Source organism: Micromesistius poutassou (genome assembly GCF_964030765.1).
Source record: "Micromesistius poutassou genome assembly, chromosome: 6".
Classification (NCBI taxonomy): Eukaryota; Metazoa; Chordata; class Actinopteri; order Gadiformes; family Gadidae; genus Micromesistius; species Micromesistius poutassou.
In genome coordinates, this window is record NC_140276.1 from 7,805,692 (window position 1) to 7,824,989 (window position 19,298).

Sequence of the window (19,298 nt, forward strand, 5' to 3'; positions counted from 1 at the left end):
CCTCGAGAGTAGCCACCTCTCTGATAATCCATACCGGGTTTTGCCGCTTGCTAACTTGGTACGAACGCTACAAGTAAACAGTTGAGCGAGCTCCCCTGACTCCACTCCGGTAACCTCACGTCGCCCAACTGTATGTGGCTACTACGCCCTTGCTTTATGTAGCAGATCGAGACCACCAATGAATGTCTGGCTCTATAGGTGTTTGGCCATTATATGATGGACATCGTGTTATTTTCAATGTGGATGAATAATCATCGATGAAACCTGAATTTTATTATACATTATTATACATCTCACTGCAGAGCAATTCGCGAAACCCCATCCAGGTTCTTGCATTCTGTCCAGAGGCACGTGGTGTTACATGAAGACACCGTGGCATGGACACTTCCATACCAGTTGCAACGACCAGCAGCTGTCATGGAAGCTACTCCCTCTTTCTTTGGCAAGGGGATGTGGATATAGGTCTACTAACGGCACATCCTGGAACAACACGAGACTATTTAACAAATAAAAGTTGGTTGAAATTGTGTTTCCCGCTGCCCAGACCAACAAACCTAGGCTAGGAACAATTTGTGTAGAGAGAGAGAGCATGATGTGAAACGGAAAAGTAGCAAACTGGAACGGCCTTAATGGAATGTAACTGTTGATATGTGTACATGTATAACATAACATGTATGACATGACACACACACACACACACACACACACACACACACACACACACACACACACACACACACACACACACACACACACACACACACACACTCTGTTTGACTCTATTTATACAGTTGCCCTGGTAATTAAGTCCGGTCTGTAGGCCTACCAATGTCTTCCAAGAGGGGGGGGGGGGGGGTTCAAAAATAGAACCTCTTTCTATGGCTGGGAGGCGATGGTGGCGAGCCAGGCTTGGGGGGGACGCTACAGAGGCCAGTCAGGGAACAACATTTTCCAAAACAGAACTACGAGTTGTCTGATGGCCGAACAAATCGCAGCTAAACAAGGGAAAGGGTGTCCATAAGCACGTGGTGCACACATTAAGCCTACAATCAATAGCACTTAGTGTCTCTCAGTGCATGCGCTTCACGCTTTGCATGTAGAACAATATTAAATGGAGGACGTGAAAGATAGGGATGGGAAGGCGTCATGTGTCTGTGGGATCGATGGAAACACGTCGGAAACCTAACCCATTAAACATAAAATGTAAGCATGACATTACAACTTATAGTCACAATGTATGCTCAACATGCAGCAAGTTTAGGTAGGTCAGCGTTATCAATGATGTTGTGACTTTTTAAGGAAATATTAACAATCAACCAGTGCATCACACAGAAAAATAAAAAGTTAGGTCGCTGCCCTTATGAGGGGTTTAGGTGGCCTATGTATTTTAATACCTGCGTATAAGCTTATGGGAAAAATAACAGGTGCCCATCAAGGTGTATTGTGTATACAATGAGTCTTTTCATTTGGCTGACACCTGTGTTGTTAGTTCTAAAATCACTTGCTACACTCAATTAGAATTGTGCATTTGTTACGACTACACAACAGAACAATTGTGCTGCACGTGTTCTTGTGAAATCGGCATTAGACAACTCGATATGATTTAAATTTGAGCACAAACTTGCAAGACAATTAAGCGGAGGACAAATTCCATAGATGTTCCTTGAAAGTGGACCAATTCCCATGATGCACTGCACATTGGCTGTCCATATCATCATCATCGGGGCTGGAACAGCCAAGCACTCTGACCCACATCCCACAGTGTATCTACAGAGAACCGTTTATCAGTTCACAGACAGACAGAGGCTTTCAGGGAATGAACGTTGAAACGATCCCAACAATCATGTTTTTCAAATCACCGGCTCAATGTGCATTTAGCACATGCAGCAAGGCATAAAAACATGTTTATGACAAATCTATGTTGTTCAGCCAGTGGCCAAAAGGCCGCATGTATTGAATCAGTTTTAAACTAACAAAGAAAATACGTTAATTAATTAATTCATTTATTTTATTTTTTTGTTTTCTGGATTTTGTAAATATTTTTGGGGTGTGGAAATCCCTGCAATCATTCTTTAAAAATAAGACAAAGGAGACAGGGTTGAAAGTTATAAAAAAAAATAAAAAAAGTAAATATTGCCAACCCTAACTACAAGTGGTCACTTGTCAATAGAGCTCTACAGACATGAGGCCGAGACACTCTAAATGTCATTCTCTAAATGTAAAGACTCTTAAATGGCGACCAGAAGGTCCTTACGCAACCCCTCAGTCACATGGCTTCAAATTTCAGATTTTACAACCCTGTTAATCTAATTCCAGATCCTTATCGAAAATATGACATGAACAGTTTTAACAAAACTGGTGGAAAGTCTTAAGGGTACATTTCAGGAGTTAAACCCATTTTTTTTCTGGGGTTAATAAAGCATCATAATGTAATTATCTTAAAATTGGCATTTTTGTAGATCATATGCTTTTTTTTTTATTAAATAAGGGTGTTTACCCAAGTTCTAGACATGCACACATGCAATTGGTGAAATGTGATACCCAAACTATAAATAAACACTGTATGTAAGAATATACCTAAAAGATTTATGGCTGGTAATGAAAGGTTATTCCTTGTCTTGTTTGCATGCAAGGGTTGACTAGGGAAGGACATGTGTCTCAAAGTTATGTCAACAAGTTCATCACTTCACCCAAAGGCATTTGATAAAAGAAGATACTTTTTTTTTTACTTCCTGCCAATCCAATTCCATTAAAAGCCAATCCAAACCGTTGTTTTGGACACAGCTGAGCCTGGAGCTAAGTAAGTTAGTCTGATGTAGAAATTCCTGTTGGGTTTCTTACTGTGGGTTGAACGGTTTTACAAACATAGAATGTATTGATACAACCCTGTAATGGTATGCACCATACAATAGAAAGCCACAACAGGAAAGACAGCCCTTAGGCATACAGAAAAACAGATTTTTTTTCCCCCCAGTCGCCACCATTTAGTTTACATTCATTTGAAAGAGCAACAGCTACAGTGCTCCAACAGATCCACCCATGGCCTCATCAACCCAGGGATTGTTTCCCTACTTAAATCAATATGCTCTATGGAGAAAACAAAAAGGATCAAAATCAAGTGAACCGGGCACTGCACCAAAAAGGTCACAGTACAGGTTCATCCAAAACAACGAAGAACGAATGACTTAACAGCACAACTTAAGATTTTTTCATTTTTTATTTTGAAATTAATTACAGCAGTTATCCCTCCCATCTTCAGCTAATCCTCCCGAATGGGGGACTAGGTGGACTGGGGGGGGGGAGGGGGGGGGGGGGGGGGGGGGGGAGGCATTGAGTGCGTCACTGCAGCCTTTGATGCCTTGTGATCTAGTAGGTGTTCTGCTGGGAAATCCTCCCACGAACCAGCCTCCCACTCGGAGGAAGAAGGGTGGGGAATAACTGCTGTGGGAATGAGCCGCTGCACGACATGCATTGTGTGATCGATCTAACATGAATGCATCTACGAGTGGCGTTCCCTCGCGTACAAAAAAACGCAACGTAGAACCGTGTTCTTATTTACAAAACGTTAAAAAATACCATCTCAAAAGAAGGGAAAAAAAAAAAAAAAAAAAGAACAGACTCCTTGGTACAACTTCCTGCTGCTGCTCTCGAGGAGTTAGCAACCAATCCGTTCATTTCAACAGGAATCGCGTGATTGGTTGGTTTTATTTTTTTGTTTGGGGTTAGTAGCACCCTAAGTTTATTCTTTTTCCATTATTTTAGTTTCCTTAAATTAGGAGATTTTCGTAAAAAAAAAAGAAACAAGTTGAAAAAAAGTTTACATATATATTTAAAAAATATATATGCATATATTTAACGCATGAGAGTCACTGGAGACCACAGAGGCGCTGGAACAAAAGCACTCTCTCCATGGGAGGTAGAATCGACTCAGATGTCCATCTCGAACTGGTTGTCATCTATAAGAGAAAATGATAAAAGGGGGGAAAATAAACAATGATCATTAGCATTCAAGTTTGGACGAGCATCCATTCCCAGGCAAATCACACTGGTTTCTATTTACCCAGTGACATTCTGGACTCAGGACATTCGGAAATCCAAGTGTTTAATTTTCCTATTGTGTTTTTTGCTCCTCATAACTTTTGAATTACATTACAACTTGTGTGTGGAGACTACTGTCTGCTCAACCTAACACCAACATTAATCCATGGCATTGTAAAATAAATGCTGGATGTTCCACACTGCCACAGGGAAGTGGGCATTGATCATAATCAAATGGTGCAGTACTTGAATGACACATTTAATCAAATTACTTTTACAATTTGCATATATAGGAGGACAACAAATATCAACAAATGATACAAAATGTATCATTGATGTACAACTGGTCATGACTTATAATCTTTAAATGTACATTTATATTTATAGTAATACGTGTTTATTTGGGTGGAATGTCTATTACTTTTAATATTTTCAGGGAACAAATTATCTTTTCCATTAGGGAACTATTAGCACTAAATCTGTGTTACATTGTTGTTCAAGATGGTCTTGCAGGATATTTCCGGACAAAAAAAATTATTTCAAGATTACCATGCTCGACTTTTCTTAGGTTTTTTAAAATGGAAAATGGACTACAATTATACAGTACTTTTCACACCTGTGACCACTCAAAGTGCTTCACAATAATTGCCTCACCTTCACCCATTCGTATACCCATTCATGCATGGCAACAGCCAGCCCGTCAAGGCTCGGTGTCTTCTCAGGGACCACACAGACACTAAGCTAGGGGGAGCTGTGTGTTTGAGTACGTAGGGCGTTCTGATTCATCGGGCGAAAAGAAGTGTACTGAAAGGACCCGGATGGTGTACTCACAACGATCAACCCGCAAAGTGTGGATCGATGCACACTTCTTGTACTCAATCGCAGCCATCTTAGCTACGTAGCGGAAGAGGGTGGAGCCAGGCTGAGCCAACGTCGGCGCATTTTCCACATAGCCCGCATTCATTTATTCATTTTGTAGCTTCTATAGCTTGTATAGCTACTATGCGTAAAGAGGTCACTGTTCAAAGCGGGATGTTTATTGCGGAGGAGTCGCGATCGTTCGATTTGGAACGACACTGACATCTGAAAATCAGCACACTTAGTGAAGGCGGATAGTGTACTACGTTTAAGTGTACTCATGGAAGTATGGATATTGGAACACAACACTGGGATCTAACCAACAACTCTCTGGTTGTCAGACAACCTGCTCAACCTCCTGAGCTACTGCCAAAAACGGCACCAGCAAGTATGAGCAAAACAAATCTCACCCCAGGAGGTATAGTTGAGTGAGAAGAGATGCATGGCGGGACAAAATCTAAATATTATTACTCAGCCTCGAGTTTAGATCTGTTACTTTAAATGCCAACATTACAATAGAAGGTAATAATTTAGCCAACAGACTCTACAGAGACAGCTCTGGCCTACTTTTGAAATTGTTGACAGCAACGTTAATCTCCTGAGGGTGGCAACCAGTGACTTTTGCCCCTTACTCAACCATACACACTGAGGCTAAGAGGCTAAGAGCTAAGAGACGCAACATAAGCCGAAGCGTATACGTCTTGACAGATGGACTGTCCACATACCTATAGACAAAAACATTAACTACCATGAACCCTTCAACCCTTTCTCAGGACAGTAGCAGTGATGTATGTCTATGTATATAAAAGGTAATTCACTGTTTACATGGCCCTCGCCTGACCTGACCAACAGGAAAGGCTCAATTGCAGGGTTTGAAATAATAACACAAAACATCAGAGACTTGACCCAGACCAAGGACATCGTTTCTCAATCGGGTGTCTGGCGTGTGTCTGTTTGCACACGTAAGCACGATGCTGAACACGATGCTGATCTAGGTCATTTTGCAATGAGGTCATTTTTCACTCCCTATACATGTAGGGTTCCCTTAAGACCACTGAACATATGAACAGTGCGTATGCGTATGTGTACGTATGTACCTGCGATGTCCTTCTCCTCCTCCTCCATCTCCTCTTTGAGGTCTTGCAGTTTTCCGATCGGGTGTGTAGCGGGTACTGTCACTCCTGGGATCTGGGGCAGGCAGCATGGGGGGGTCTTGGCGATGGGGGAATTTCGGCACTCAAGCAAAAACTTCCTGTCGTAGATGATGCGGGTTCCTGTTTTCAAAAAAGTGGGAGGAAGTCGTTTTTTTTACGCTAAAATTAAAAAGAGCCCCTAGCATTGAGATAGGAGGTGATGAAAGAGAGTGACATCGTTAGTGAGACCGTTCACCTTTTTGGTTGACACGGTTTTGTTTTGACTCAAGGTTTACTAAAAAGGGAAAGTCTAGAGAGCCCTGCGTCATGCTGGCCAGGGCCACTGGACCAATACCAAACACACCCCATGTTCCAAACTTCAGGATAGGACGAGGGGGGCAGCTGTACAGCGCTGCTGGAAGAAGGGGAGGAGGCAAACCGCTACCCTGAGTTCTAAGAAATCTGGGAACATGTTCCTTCGTTGCACCAGACAGAAACGAGATTCGCTCCACACGTGGCAGCTATAGCGTGCGGTGACACTGCTGCAATAATAACACGGACTCCAGCACCTTTTACCCATGTTCGCGTTTGTTGTTTTCATTTCATAAAAATCGACCACAGAAGCAGAGAGTTACACGGGCAAACGTTTCAGCTCCCAACAGAAGCTAACTAGCCCACTGAAAACACCACACTGCTTGGCTCAATGTTGTATTACAGTTTGTGTGTACCGTGGGTGTGGTATATACATATTGGAGTTTGAGCTACCGATGTGCAATGTACAGTATCAGTTCTCTATGCAGAAGGGAAAACATGTTATGCAATGGTGGCTTGGTGCGCTGCCTGCTCGGGACAAAGAGGGGCACAGAGGGGTGGGGGACAGATGGAATGTAAACTAGCATCAGAAAGCTAGCGGGTAGGAGCAGGCCTTTACAATGTGAAGTGACACACACAATACAGACAGACATATACCCTTATGGTCACTCCCTTATTGGGACGGTATGACGAAACTGCATACATGCATGCATGTCCTGTTAGTAACTTACATTGATTTGAAAACATAATAACGACAGCTCTGCTTTATCAACACGAGCTTATCTCGCTTGAACGTATGGATATATAGCGCTTCATGGTTTGGTTTAGCGTGCAATGCCATATCTGCGTTTCCTTGTCATTGTGTTCTGCTTGGTACATGGTGTTCTTTATCGTATCTATAAACACGAGGTGAAGGCAGCCTCTACGGACTACCGTCAAGGCCAATCACTCGCCTCCTCTTGACAGCTGAAGTACTGTGCTGCAGGTCACAGGGTGCCCGCTCGTGATCCATAGGGTGTTGTTTACATTACAGTGTCTGATCCGAATAAATAAGCGCTGGGATCACATGTACGCCACTTTGCATACTAACAGTGTTTAATATTTAGTTAAGCTGACCACTGTGGTTTTTTTAAGGCATGCCATACGTTTTGACACGTAGGGCAGACACGATCAAGAAACTTGAAGCCTGTACGTGACACCTTGCAAGGCACAAGACAGCCGTTAAGCAATCACCATAATCTGTGTATGTGAAGTTGCAATAATTTGCATTATTTGTACGATACGGATGGGTACAATGGTTTTCTTTATCCATAACACAACGTCACAGCCATAATAAACATATGACACAACATTGACGTTAGACTACATCACATTGAATATGTGCTGAGCTTGATTTTGTTTTCAAACTATGCCAAATGTGTGTTTGACCGAGCGTGATCGTGAAGTTGTGCAGCGCAGCGAGTTCAGCTGTTTTTTTGCACATGCGAGCAGGCACGTCACTCCCGAACCATGCACACACATTTGACCAGGACGAGTAATTCATATTCCAGAAATGCGGGTCATAGGCTATGCTATTGCTTACCTCCAGGCGTGGTAGAGAAAAGGGTCCCACCGGGCGTCTGGCTGTAACGGTCGGGCAGTTGAGACCAGTCGTTAAGGGTGAGGATCTTAGTGGGAATGGGGCAGCTTTTATTTGTGTTGGTCGACATTGCTATGAGCAGTTGACGGTCGAACCAAAAGTTTTTGAAGGAGAGAGAGAGAGAGAGAAAAAAAAAGGAACTGGTTTTATTAACCAGATTTGTTGAAATCCCCAGTGCGATGTACCACTCGCTAATTGAATTGCACACAAACTGCGCCAGACATAAACACCTTCAAATGCTGTCCAAAAATCGATTGGGAACTGGAGCACAGCCCTTCAACTAGCGAGCTAACACGACCATGTGCGAAGAAAAGCATCAGACATATTATAAAGAGGGCAGGGAGCGCCGCCAGGCTCCGCCCACTCTCCGCTTGTTTAGATTGGGGTAAAATGGCCGCGGATCGGTTCCAATGCGCCATACAACCGTACTTAAATATATAATTATATATTTATAAACCAGAGCTATTTAGAGAGAATTGGCGCTGGTATAAACTACACGAGGCTCAGGGATGTCATTACATCCATCATTATTTCCACGAGTGGAAGCTGTATGTATGAGCCCACGGCGAATTTGGACATGGCACTCGGTCCATTCAATGTACACAATAATTATGATGACGAATATTATTGCTTTATTTCTTATGTAAAGTAAAAACAATACCTGTTGAGAATATGAAATACTAAGAAATAACTAACGTGTTTACCAAATTGTCCCATTTGTTTTATATATCAATTCGATAATTGGTTTGTAGATAATAAGGGATAATGGATTGTAAGCACGATTACAAATAATAAAACGATACTTGAAATAATTGTGCAATATGCTGTTTGTTATGTTCTACATGCCCTCTCTTCATCGTAGGACGTATCCCCTCAAAAACTCGTGATGTTTTCGAATAGAATATGGGCGGTGGCAGTTGTTAGATGCGAATGATCATGTGGTCCGTTGGGGTGGGGCTACAGTAGGATACACATCAACAAGTGACAACAAAGGAATAAAACCAAATTCCACACTTGGATACTCATGCAATATCAGTAACCTATATGAGTCAGCCAATATATCCCTTGCAGTTCAGCCCTTGCTAAGTGCCCGACAAAGTTGTATTTCATGCACATAGGGTCCTGATGAACAAATAACCAATATATTGGCCTATATGTAAATATTGACCTATATATATAGAGGCTATTTATGTTTATTATATATTATTTTAATAATAATACAAAGTAAATAAAAAATATATATAGGCATAGGCTTATATATATGTTAATGTTTGTTAAATGTTAAATTGATATATATGTGTTGTTGTTGTTTTTTCATCAGGAACCGATAGGTGCATGATTGTGCCCTCTTGTGGTGTATTTTATTAGTGTCCATTTTATGTATATTATACATGGCCGTGGCTTCATGGATCCGAAACACTCGTGCTGTAGCGTGCTGGACGTGCAAACGCTCTTTTTTCGGTTTAGGCATAGGCGGTTTATCTATGAGTTCGTTATTATTACGTTTGATTGGTCTCACAAATCAGACTTTGACATAATAACCAATAACACAATCCAAAATAAACGATATTTTCTCGTATTAAGGTTTTATAATTAACTATGAAATTAGAATTACTTAATATCTGCAGGAATAAATTACTCCTCGTGATATGTAACGCTTTCCGTATGTGATAAAGGTGTACTTACTGTACATATAGTATGGATTGTCTTTTTACGTAGCCTATGCATGTACAAATGATTGGATGTGCACTGTATATATAGTTTCAACATGAAATTTGTTTCCTCTTCACTTTTGAAAAACAGATGAAAAACAAAGTCAAGAAATCCTTCTCAACTATAGTTGACGACGACTGAAAACTTACCACATTAACCGAAGGCGGTGTTCAAAATGTAGCCTATTTGAAAAATATCACACACTAAATCATTACACATTAAACAAGCGGGTCTAGTTCTTGGTCATCATTGTATAAGCGGTATAAAGAGTTGTATTGCTTTGGCAAATGGAGAAACTGTTCAGCCGAGAAGCCCATGAAATAAATGTACAGATCAAACAGTGTATGACGAAAAAGTATTTATTTTAGGACACTTCTTGACGACATTCTTTAATTTAAAGGAGCTTGAATGATCACGGTACAATGCACAATGGGAGCATTCACACTTCATCTTCCATGATGAGACAATGAGTAGGCTACCTGCTGTTTAGGAAAAACCCTTTTAAATTAACTGGTCTACCGTAATCTACTGAGAGGATTGTTTAACTGCAACTTTGTCATATTCAAACCGTAAGGGAACAAGTTACAGAGATGCTTTAGTGTCAAAAGCCTATATGTATCGTAACTTTGATTCGAAACATCCAAATTATATGTGTAGTTTAATATAGGCCCACGTAGTCATTGTGATTATACAAAGATTCACTTTGTAAGAATGTCATTATGATGCCCATGATATTCGCCTATTTGATTTGATATATCAACTCAGATCAAAAGGCAATAGGCCCACTCCAAATAACTTTGTGACATTGAATTTGATTCATATTGATTCACTGCAGCCAACCATATTTAAGCGATAGCAGCATGTCCCTGTTTCCAGTCGTTGATAATCTGACGACTGGACCCCTGGAACGGGATGCTACAAATGAGCGTTTTTACGCGAGAGGGCGGGACATACAGCTTCACGGGTTTAGCGACGAGAGAGCGGGAGGGGCTTCTGATAATGACATATTCGTTACATGTTTGTATATTGTTTTTGTTGATTCAAACAAATTCTCATGTATCCTCCTGGGCGTTGTTGTTGTGTATGTTATTTTTTTGTCACGCTATAATATTATTCTCGCTTCCAAAGCCCAACCGTTAACGGGAAGTACACAGTTTGAGGAAGTTAGAGGAAATAGAATTCGTTCCGGTAGATAACGCTGCAATTCATGTTCCTCTCCCAGCCTTCCCCCCCTCCCCCCCCCCCCCCCCCGCCATAAAACCTCGCCGTTGCGCTCCCATTCAAATGACGTCACGTACCACTCTACTGATACGTACTGGTTTTTGAGACGGCAGGGTCGCCAAATGCAGTAAAACAGAAGTAAACGCCAACGACACACAGAAGGATTGCAACAAAGGATCATTCGGTTGATACGAGATCGCTACATCTGTCCATTAAGGTGAGTGGCTTCATTGTCCGGTACCACCGTTCCGTGTTTTTTTTGTCCGTAGGCCTATTCGTGATGAACTTTGGGGCTAGGGAAATTGCAACTGGATCGCTATTAGGCTGTGGCCTGCAGGTGCGACTTGAAATCAGTTAGAATGAATGAATATGATGGTGGGTTAATAAACATCTTTAGACCGTTATCCAGACCCATGTTGGACTATAATGTTATTAAGCTTTGCTGAATATAAAAAATAATGTAAACATAATTGTCCTGTAGTTGGTTGTAATGATATGTGTTCTGTACAGATAGGCCTACATGTCACGTTCAACTGCGTTTTATTGGAACTGTTCAGATCTTATCTTCATGCAATGTGTTTTTGTTATATTCTTTGTTTTTAATATATTCATTTGGTTGTCTTAATATTATAGCCTAGATCTTACAGGGCTCTCCTTAATATCCCAATGAAGACTATGAAGAATGAAGAATATGTATTGGGATAAATGGGAAATTAAAATAGCCCTCTCCGAGGTTTTTTTTATCGATAGTTTTATCGTTTAGTTCCTGCCTTATTACTGTGCTATTCTGCTATTTTGGTAAACATACTATTATTTATTTATGATTGTACTAAATATGAATTATTTGGCTAGGCCTATTGAAAGTGTTGTCAGATCAGACAGATCGTCTATAAGTAAACATTCAAACCCCTTATAAACCGATGTATTTTGGCTGAAAATGTTTTGATGTAGGCGTACAGACGTACAGTCAAGTCTACTTTTTTTTTTTTGGTAAATCTAAACATCAACATACAACATACAAACATAACATCATGCTATAGCTTTCCAAGTATATTTATAGGTCCTGGTAAGAATTCAGAGTTGCAGATATATGACCACACTATGATCAGATGAAGGAGTCAAACAAGGCGAGACTAGGCCAGTTAGACTCATTAACAGGAAGGTGAACAAGAGTTTGTCATCATGGCTCCTCTTTCATTTTCATTTACGGCATTTAGCTGACGATTTTATCCAAAAACCAAAGGCACTTACAATAAGTACATTTGTCAGAAGATAGAGAAACAACAATACATCACTGTCGGTACAGTACGGCTGTTTACAGAACAAGTGCCAAGCAATTACAATTGCTAGGGTAGCCCATTCCCCGTATACAACAAAGATAGCTAGCATAAGATGGTAAGTACTAAGTGCCAGGACGTGCAACTTGATTCCTTGATTCCTTTCTTAAACGATGCATAAGGAAGGGTATATTTGTATGTGCAAATACAGCCATGAATACCCAATCACCCAGCGATCCCTATAGTAACCATGGCCACAGAGGGCGTGCCATCTGCCACGGGCTGAATGACTCTCAGGTGGTGCAATGTTTGGTTTTCATTTCATTGAGTTAGGACAAGAGATTAGGCCTAGGTAATGTCTAACGAAAGACATTAGCAGTAGCCTTTAGGCCTACGACCAATATAAAGACACACACACACACACACACACACACACACACACACACACACACACAGACTTTGTTTGTGTCTTTTATTTTCGCCATTGCTCTGGTGTATATCAGATCTGACACTCATTCTTGATAGGAAGTTGCCTAACCCTTAACACAGACAAAGCCAAATGTCCTGGTCCAATGAGAGCCTTCAAAAGAAGTAGTAATAAGTAGTAAAGTAATATATGTGTTTTTTCTTACATTAACGTTAGTACAAACTATACAGGTTTGGCTAATATATATCTCACTTACTAAATCTTACTTAAGACTATCTACCTTTTTGAGGAGAAGCCTATTGAAGCCAATATGGGGTCTAAAATAGTGGAGGGTGAGTGAGTGTACCCTGTGTGTTTTTTACATCAGAAAGGAGCCCATTCACTCTGTAAATGGGGCCTGTTTATATTTATACATTCAGGGACTCCACATATGAAACACTTCATTACTCTACCTGCCCTCATTTCCATTGCGGCTGTAAGTTAACCTGGGGATGTTGACTGAAGGCTAGGCAATATGTTTAAAATGTATGGACCTCAGCACAAACAACTCCCCAGATAGCCGGTACTGCTTGGGTTGGGAAATGTTCCTAACTCTGAGACGCAGAAGACTGAATACTAATCGTCCGATTGAGTTAATCACAAGGACATCTGTGTGATGGGAGAATTCTGCTTCACATTCTGTGTCTCTAACTGCCCTTTGTTGATTGAGTCTTTTCCCCCGACCCTTTGAGGAGGTCAAGGGTCAACTGAAAAGGCACTGCTACGTCTCCCCCTTTGTGGCAATTTCTTTAAGAGATATTGTGTCTAGTTCAGATGAGGCTTCACATTGCAATTGTCAATGATAATGATGATAACGTTTACCGGCTGTGTTCTCATCAAGTAGGAGAATGCATAAGGGGATCTCTGCTCCGCTTTGACTGGTTTACCAAAGGCACAAAGGTTAACGCCAGGATCAGGTAGACAGTGCAAGGAATAGGAGACAAAGCTTAGGGGAGCAGAGCTGTGCTCAGCATCTCTGAGGCCTCGGCCACTGTATAAGAAGTCCTTGCTTTGTCCAATGAATTGGACTGTGCCTCTTAAAAAAAGGCGCAGGGCGAACTCCCATCACTCCCATTATTGTGAGGCCTCGGATTATTGTATGTTTGTTATATGTTTGATGTTTGTTGTATGTTATTGTATGTTTATTACTGAAGTACATTAGCCTAATTGTTATAAATCCGGATGACTCTTTATTCTTAAACAGTTTATGCAGAAAGATTGGCATGGTGCAAAATTCCAACCACAAGCTGTCATGTTGCTGTTGAGGATATTAGAATGTTGGAATATTATTATGAATGAAATAGAAAATAAGACAAGGCAAATCTTAAAACTATGGCTATAGCATTAGTTTGTATTTTAAGTGAATATATTGTGGGTTCATATCCTTGCATATTATAAAATGTTTAAATCCTTGAGCCCTGGTTTGTATGTAGAGCGGGCAATTCCTTTCAAATACCCTTTGAACAGTAAAAGTCATATAAAAGTCATACCAACCACATTGGATGTTTATATTATAGTTAATGTGTAGTAAATGTGTTACAGCTAGGTACAGCTTTTTCCATTAAGACACATACATTGTATCTGTATCCGTGTATCAGAATGTCCTTTACGATAGAGCTGCTGGTATCTGGTGGCTGATATCTTTCCATGATCTCATTAGGACCATTCAAATAATAGTGTTTGGTTTACTTAGGAGGAAAGGTTACCGATAATCTGAAATATGGCTCATTGTGAACAATGCTACGGCCACATACTTCACCATGTTGGTGAATTGAATATGCTGTGGTCTCCAGAAGGGTAATTGGATCAATCTGGGGCCACAAACCGGTTTAATATGAGGTGCTGTCCTGGGCAACAATTGCATCACTTCTGTGGCCCCTTCAGGAACACAGAGTCTAATGTGACTCTAGAGACTGGATCCTTGCTGAACTGCACGCATGCTACACAAATACAAACAGACAGCGCAATAGCATCATCAACTCGGATCACTCAACAAACTGAGTAGATGGTAGATAGTAGACTGTATTAATTTGAGTCCTTTGAGTCTAGATGATCCATTCAGGCTATTGCCCATAGGTAGCATATAGAAGCAGTACTGCCTTCATATGAGCTCAGACACGTTCATTACTATCTTATCTTCACATGACTACCGTCTCAATCTGTGGTGTTTTGTATTGAAACGCTGCTCTCCTCCTCCCAGTCAGGTGACCGTCCGACCCCACAGATGAATTTTGAGCAGCCGCCTCCATACCCGGGCCAAGGGCCAACGGCCCCGGGCTACCCACCCCAAGGACACCCACCCCAAGGTTACCCGGCTGCCGGCTACCCCCCGCAGGGATACCCCGTCAACATGGAGCAGCCTAACCCCGCCTACCCCAACTACCCTCCTGGTGCAATGGGCCCCGGGGGCCCCTACCCTGGCCCCGGGCAGCCCCCCTACCAGGGATACCCACCACAACCACAGTTCGGTTGGCAGGGAGGGCCCGGGCCGGCCCAAGGCCCCATGTACGGAGAGGGACCCAAAAACACAGGTGAGACCTGCCGAGTCATGGTCGGATATCATTTAATTGAATTGACAATAGTCAAAATAAAGGATCGGCTTCTGCAGAGTAACAAAACACGGATATACAACTGAAAGGTTCTAAAGCCTGTAGGACCCACATCGCTGGCAATGCGTTGCATTGCAAATGAGAGTGGCCGATGGTGAAAATGCAAAGTGCAAGTCAAACGTCTGCTTCCAAAGGGCACATTCAGCATGCCTTCACTGGGCCTCGGTGACGAGGCTTTACTGCCTCCACGGCTGGACATCAGCACTTTCAGGGCTGATCAAAGTGAGTGGAAATGTAGGCTAATGATTGTCTGCCTTTTATTGTGTCAATATTAATACTATCAGTACGCAGGAGTGATAAGTAGTGAGCAAGCCTTTTTTGTGGTCAGACAACAGCCACAGTCACCTGGGTGATCTGCTCCCCCCTGCTGCATGACTCAAACAAGATGGCTGCTCAAAGCCAGGTCGCTGTTCCGTATACATTATTAATCACAAACACACAAAGAGGTGCGGTGTGTTGGCACATCGCACGGCTACTGTGGCCTCCCTTGTCAATGCGTGGGAGAGAGACGATACAAAAACGGACGATCCTGTTAACTTAATAATTTAAATAGCTTGGCTATCCTATGACCGGTTAGAAGATAGGAATAGAGGTGCTACCATACACGTCATTGAGCAACATTGTTTTCCGAAAAGACGCAACGCAATATCCAGAGTCAACATAGATATGGCGATAAAACTGCTACCATAATATTACAGTATTTCATTACATTAGCTGTCATTTCCCCTTTTTGCCAGATGTATATTTCACAATGTATGCAGTAAGTGAATTATAGTGAATATTAGAGGTTGTTGATATACAAGAGCTACGGTTGTAATCCAATTCAGTGGGAAAGATGTAGTATATCAGCATAGCATACGTCAGCTCTCCTTGGATACACAACAATGGCGCTATTTACTTCAAAACACATCCGTCATACACATTCACAACGGCCGCCCGTTGCTTTGATGCATCGTCCATCACACATTAACAAATACGGGAAGCATTACTCCAGGCTGTTGTTTATCCTATGGATCATCTACACCTCCTGTGATATTATGGAATCCGCTCGGTCACGGTCGGAGGACAATAGAATTCTCCCCGCTGAACATAACGAGAGGGGAGAGTAGCCACGACTGTATTGGAACAATGGACCATTCTCTCCCTCTCTCTCTGACACTGACGCTGTCCTCCTTTCTTTCTCTCGCTCATTTCTTCCATTTTCTTTATTTATCTCTACCTTTTCCTCCTATGTGCCTTCCTCTCTCTCTCTCTCTCTCTCTCTCTCTCTCTCTCTCTCTCTCTCTCTCTCTCTCTCTCTCTCTCTCTCTCTCTCTCTCTCTCTCTCTCCAGTGTACGTGGTGGAGGAGCGACGGAGAGACGACAGCGGGGACACATGTCTGACGGCCTGCTGGACGGCTCTGTGTTGCTGCTGCCTGTGGGACATGCTGACATAACCCCTCTCCCCCCCCCCCCCCCCCCACCTCATCAACACCACCTTCGCCTCCATCTCTCTGTGCCTGGAAACCAATCAGACCTTCTCTCGCTCTCTCTCGCTCTCTCTCTCTCTCTCTCTCTCAAACACACCTTGAAGTCACTCCACCTCCCTGAAGTATCCTCCATGAAGTAACCTTCGCTCGTCCACAAAATAAAGAAACCGTCACTCCGAACCACAATCTCCCAAGGATATCTGCTCCTCGTCTCTGCCCCAGGGAGCAGAGGCTCACCTGGGTGTGTGTGTGCGTGTGTGTGTGCGTGTGTGTGTGTGTGTGTGTGTGTGTGCGTGCGTGTTCAGCCGCGCCATCTTGTCCACATGGGGAAGCACCTTTTTGTGAACCAAGCTCAAGAGTACATGCTAGTCTGTCCAATCTCAGGCTCCGTTCTGTCATCACACCCACACTACATATTGCCACACGCACACATCATGACACACGCACATCACACCCCTGATAAATGAATGTGACACACACACACACACATGCACGAACACACACACACACACACACACACACACACACACACACACACATATATATATCTCAGGCTTGTTACGTGTGGAGCTCTCCTTTGCACTTTATGATGTTATAACCGTAAGAAACCCGCTCCTCCTCCTCCTCCCGCCCCGTCCCACAGCCTTATCGACCCCCCCCCCCCACGTCCCCCAATACCTCATATGCCTGGTCCCTCATGGCTAACGCAGCTAGCACGACTGCTGGATGCTAACAAGCTACTAGGGCCCTCTGCAGAAGCCGATGCTTGAAATGTATTCCTCCGTCTTATTTGCACAGACAGTCCGGTGGCCGATGTTTGTCTTCAGGTGAATCGTGTGATGAATAAAAGATACGCTTTTTTTTTTTCTTGGGAAAAAAAAAAAATGATGATTTATCTCTGATTGCATAACAATGTGCACCTGCTTCCCCGCTGAGCCTGATAAGAAGCTGATTTGAAAATATAACTTCCAACATGAACATTCCATAAAAAAAAAGTGAATAAAGAAAAATGCCCCCCAAAAAAAAAAATCTATAAATGATAAATGGTGAATAATAGTATATTACGTTGTCTTTTGCTTGGAAAATAAATAATCATGCATTAAAAAGTGATATACCCCAAAATAAGTCACTGACTTGTACTATGTGGTACGGTGTCGTGTGTCATATGCGTGTGAGTGAGAGTGGTGGGGTGTTGGAGTACAGAGGCCGTGGGGCCCAGTCGTCTTTCTAAAAGGTTACGGGAGTGAGCCCACAGCCAGAGCCCACGCTGGGCTTTACAAAATGGCTCCCATCTGCACGTCAAAAGAAAGCTGATGATCCTGCAATGTTGTCATTTCATACTGTTATACTGGTTTCCGATTGATACATGTGAAGTTATTTGATGCGTTTTTTTAACAGACCGGTTTACTTTCTGAAATGAACACGTATGTATTGAGTATTACCCCACCCCCGCCCGTTATGAGTGAGAAGAGGACTGCTTAAAATAAATGAAGCTTCTAGAGTTACAGATGTCGGTAAGCATGCTGGGTTCTATATTTAGAGCTGAGATATGTGCATGTGACTAATCTGCAGACACATGCGTGCTTGTAAACCTTTGCTCTTACTGGATATGGTGTTTTGGAACTCAACATGTTGGTCTGTTAGAATTATTCAATGGTTTTATTAACCATATAGGCCCCTTTAAGATTAATAATTAAAGGTTAGGGTTGGTTCACGAATGGCATGCTTTAAAATGTTTTAATTAATTGTTCTCTTGTGCTTGTTTTTTTACTTTAAGTGTAAGAAAACAACTAAATATGAATACAACTGGAAAGAAAATACAAACCTCTTTGCCATCAGAGGATTTTTAACAGCAGTTAGTTGGTAGAGGATTTTATTAATATTACCATATGTCGCCTATTGTTTGTGTCATTGTGCCTGGTTATGTTATTAAAAGCATCACAACTTCCAACATTGTAACGCCTGATGCATGTATACATTTATAAGAGTAACTTACTGTATTAGTACACAACACAGCCTTTTAAAGCAGGCGGAAATGGTTCCAGTATTCCCATAACATCTACCTGTATGCTTTTGGAGAAGGTCCAAATCAGATTACGATTGCAGGTGACAGTTGGCCTGTATTTTAATACAAAACAGAGGGATTTAATGGCATAACAGTGTGACTCTACGGGTCAAGAGTCCCTTAAAGACACAGGAGAGCTGAGGAAAACCAAAACTTGACATGGTTGAGGAAACAAGTACTTTTTATTGATAAGGTTCTCAGAAGAGTCTCGTTTCAGTGAGTGTATAAGAATCATCCTTAGATAATAATACTGATTTGGTACATTATGACATCCAGCACGAGTCTCTTCACAGTGAGAGGGATCCATTACTGCTACTGCTGTTGGGGTCTAGGACAGTAATATTTCTGCTTTCAAACTAAACCGAAAATAAAACAAACATTCAAAAACCAATGGGGGACTGATAATGTAGATATGGAATATTTGAGTGTCACAAAACTCTAGAGTAGTAAGACCAGCTAAAGATCCGCACATTACAAGCCACTCCTCTTAGAAATATA

General features: G+C 42.0%; 2 protein-coding genes across 2 annotated transcripts; one reads left to right on the forward strand and one right to left on the reverse strand.

The window, feature by feature from the left end:
- Window positions 1-3,811: 3,811 nt before the first annotated feature.
- Window positions 3,812-8,268, reverse strand: LOC311345304 (eukaryotic translation initiation factor 4E-binding protein 3-like). Its single transcript, XM_084469662.1, has 3 exons — window positions 7,924-8,268; window positions 5,994-6,170; window positions 3,812-3,956 (listed from the first exon to the last, which is right to left on the reverse strand). The coding sequence occupies exons 1-3, from the start codon at window positions 8,048-8,050 to the stop codon at window positions 3,928-3,930; spliced, it is 333 nt and encodes a 110-aa protein (XP_084325788.1). The 5' UTR covers window positions 8,051-8,268; the 3' UTR covers window positions 3,812-3,927.
- A 2,726-nt stretch (window positions 8,269-10,994) lies between these two features.
- On the forward strand, window positions 10,995-18,679 carry LOC311345301 (cysteine-rich and transmembrane domain-containing protein 1-like). The gene is made up of 3 exons (XM_084469660.1): window positions 10,995-11,131; window positions 14,858-15,188; window positions 16,599-18,679. The coding sequence occupies exons 2-3, from the start codon at window positions 14,882-14,884 to the stop codon at window positions 16,700-16,702; spliced, it is 411 nt and encodes a 136-aa protein (XP_084325786.1). The 5' UTR covers window positions 10,995-11,131; window positions 14,858-14,881; the 3' UTR covers window positions 16,703-18,679.
- Window positions 18,680-19,298: the final 619 nt, after the last annotated feature.

Bases quoted from the DNA above. Each gene is read 5' to 3' on its own strand.
- LOC311345304 (XM_084469662.1), bottom strand. From the start codon at position 8,050: ATGTCGACCAACACAAATAAAAGCTGCCCCATTCCCACTAAGATCCTC. The intron at 6,171-7,923 runs GTAAGCAATAGC...TTTTGAAAACAG, and splicing joins TTTCTCTACCACGCCTGGAG to GAACCCGCATCATCTACGAC. The intron at 3,957-5,993 runs GTACATACGTAC...TTTCTCTTATAG, and splicing joins GGAGGAGAAGGACATCGCAG to ATGACAACCAGTTCGAGATG.
- LOC311345301 (XM_084469660.1), top strand. From the start codon at position 14,882: ATGAATTTTGAGCAGCCGCCTCCATACCCGGGCCAAGGGCCAACGGCC. The intron at 15,189-16,598 runs GTGAGACCTGCC...CTCTCTCTCCAG, and splicing joins AGAGGGACCCAAAAACACAG to TGTACGTGGTGGAGGAGCGA.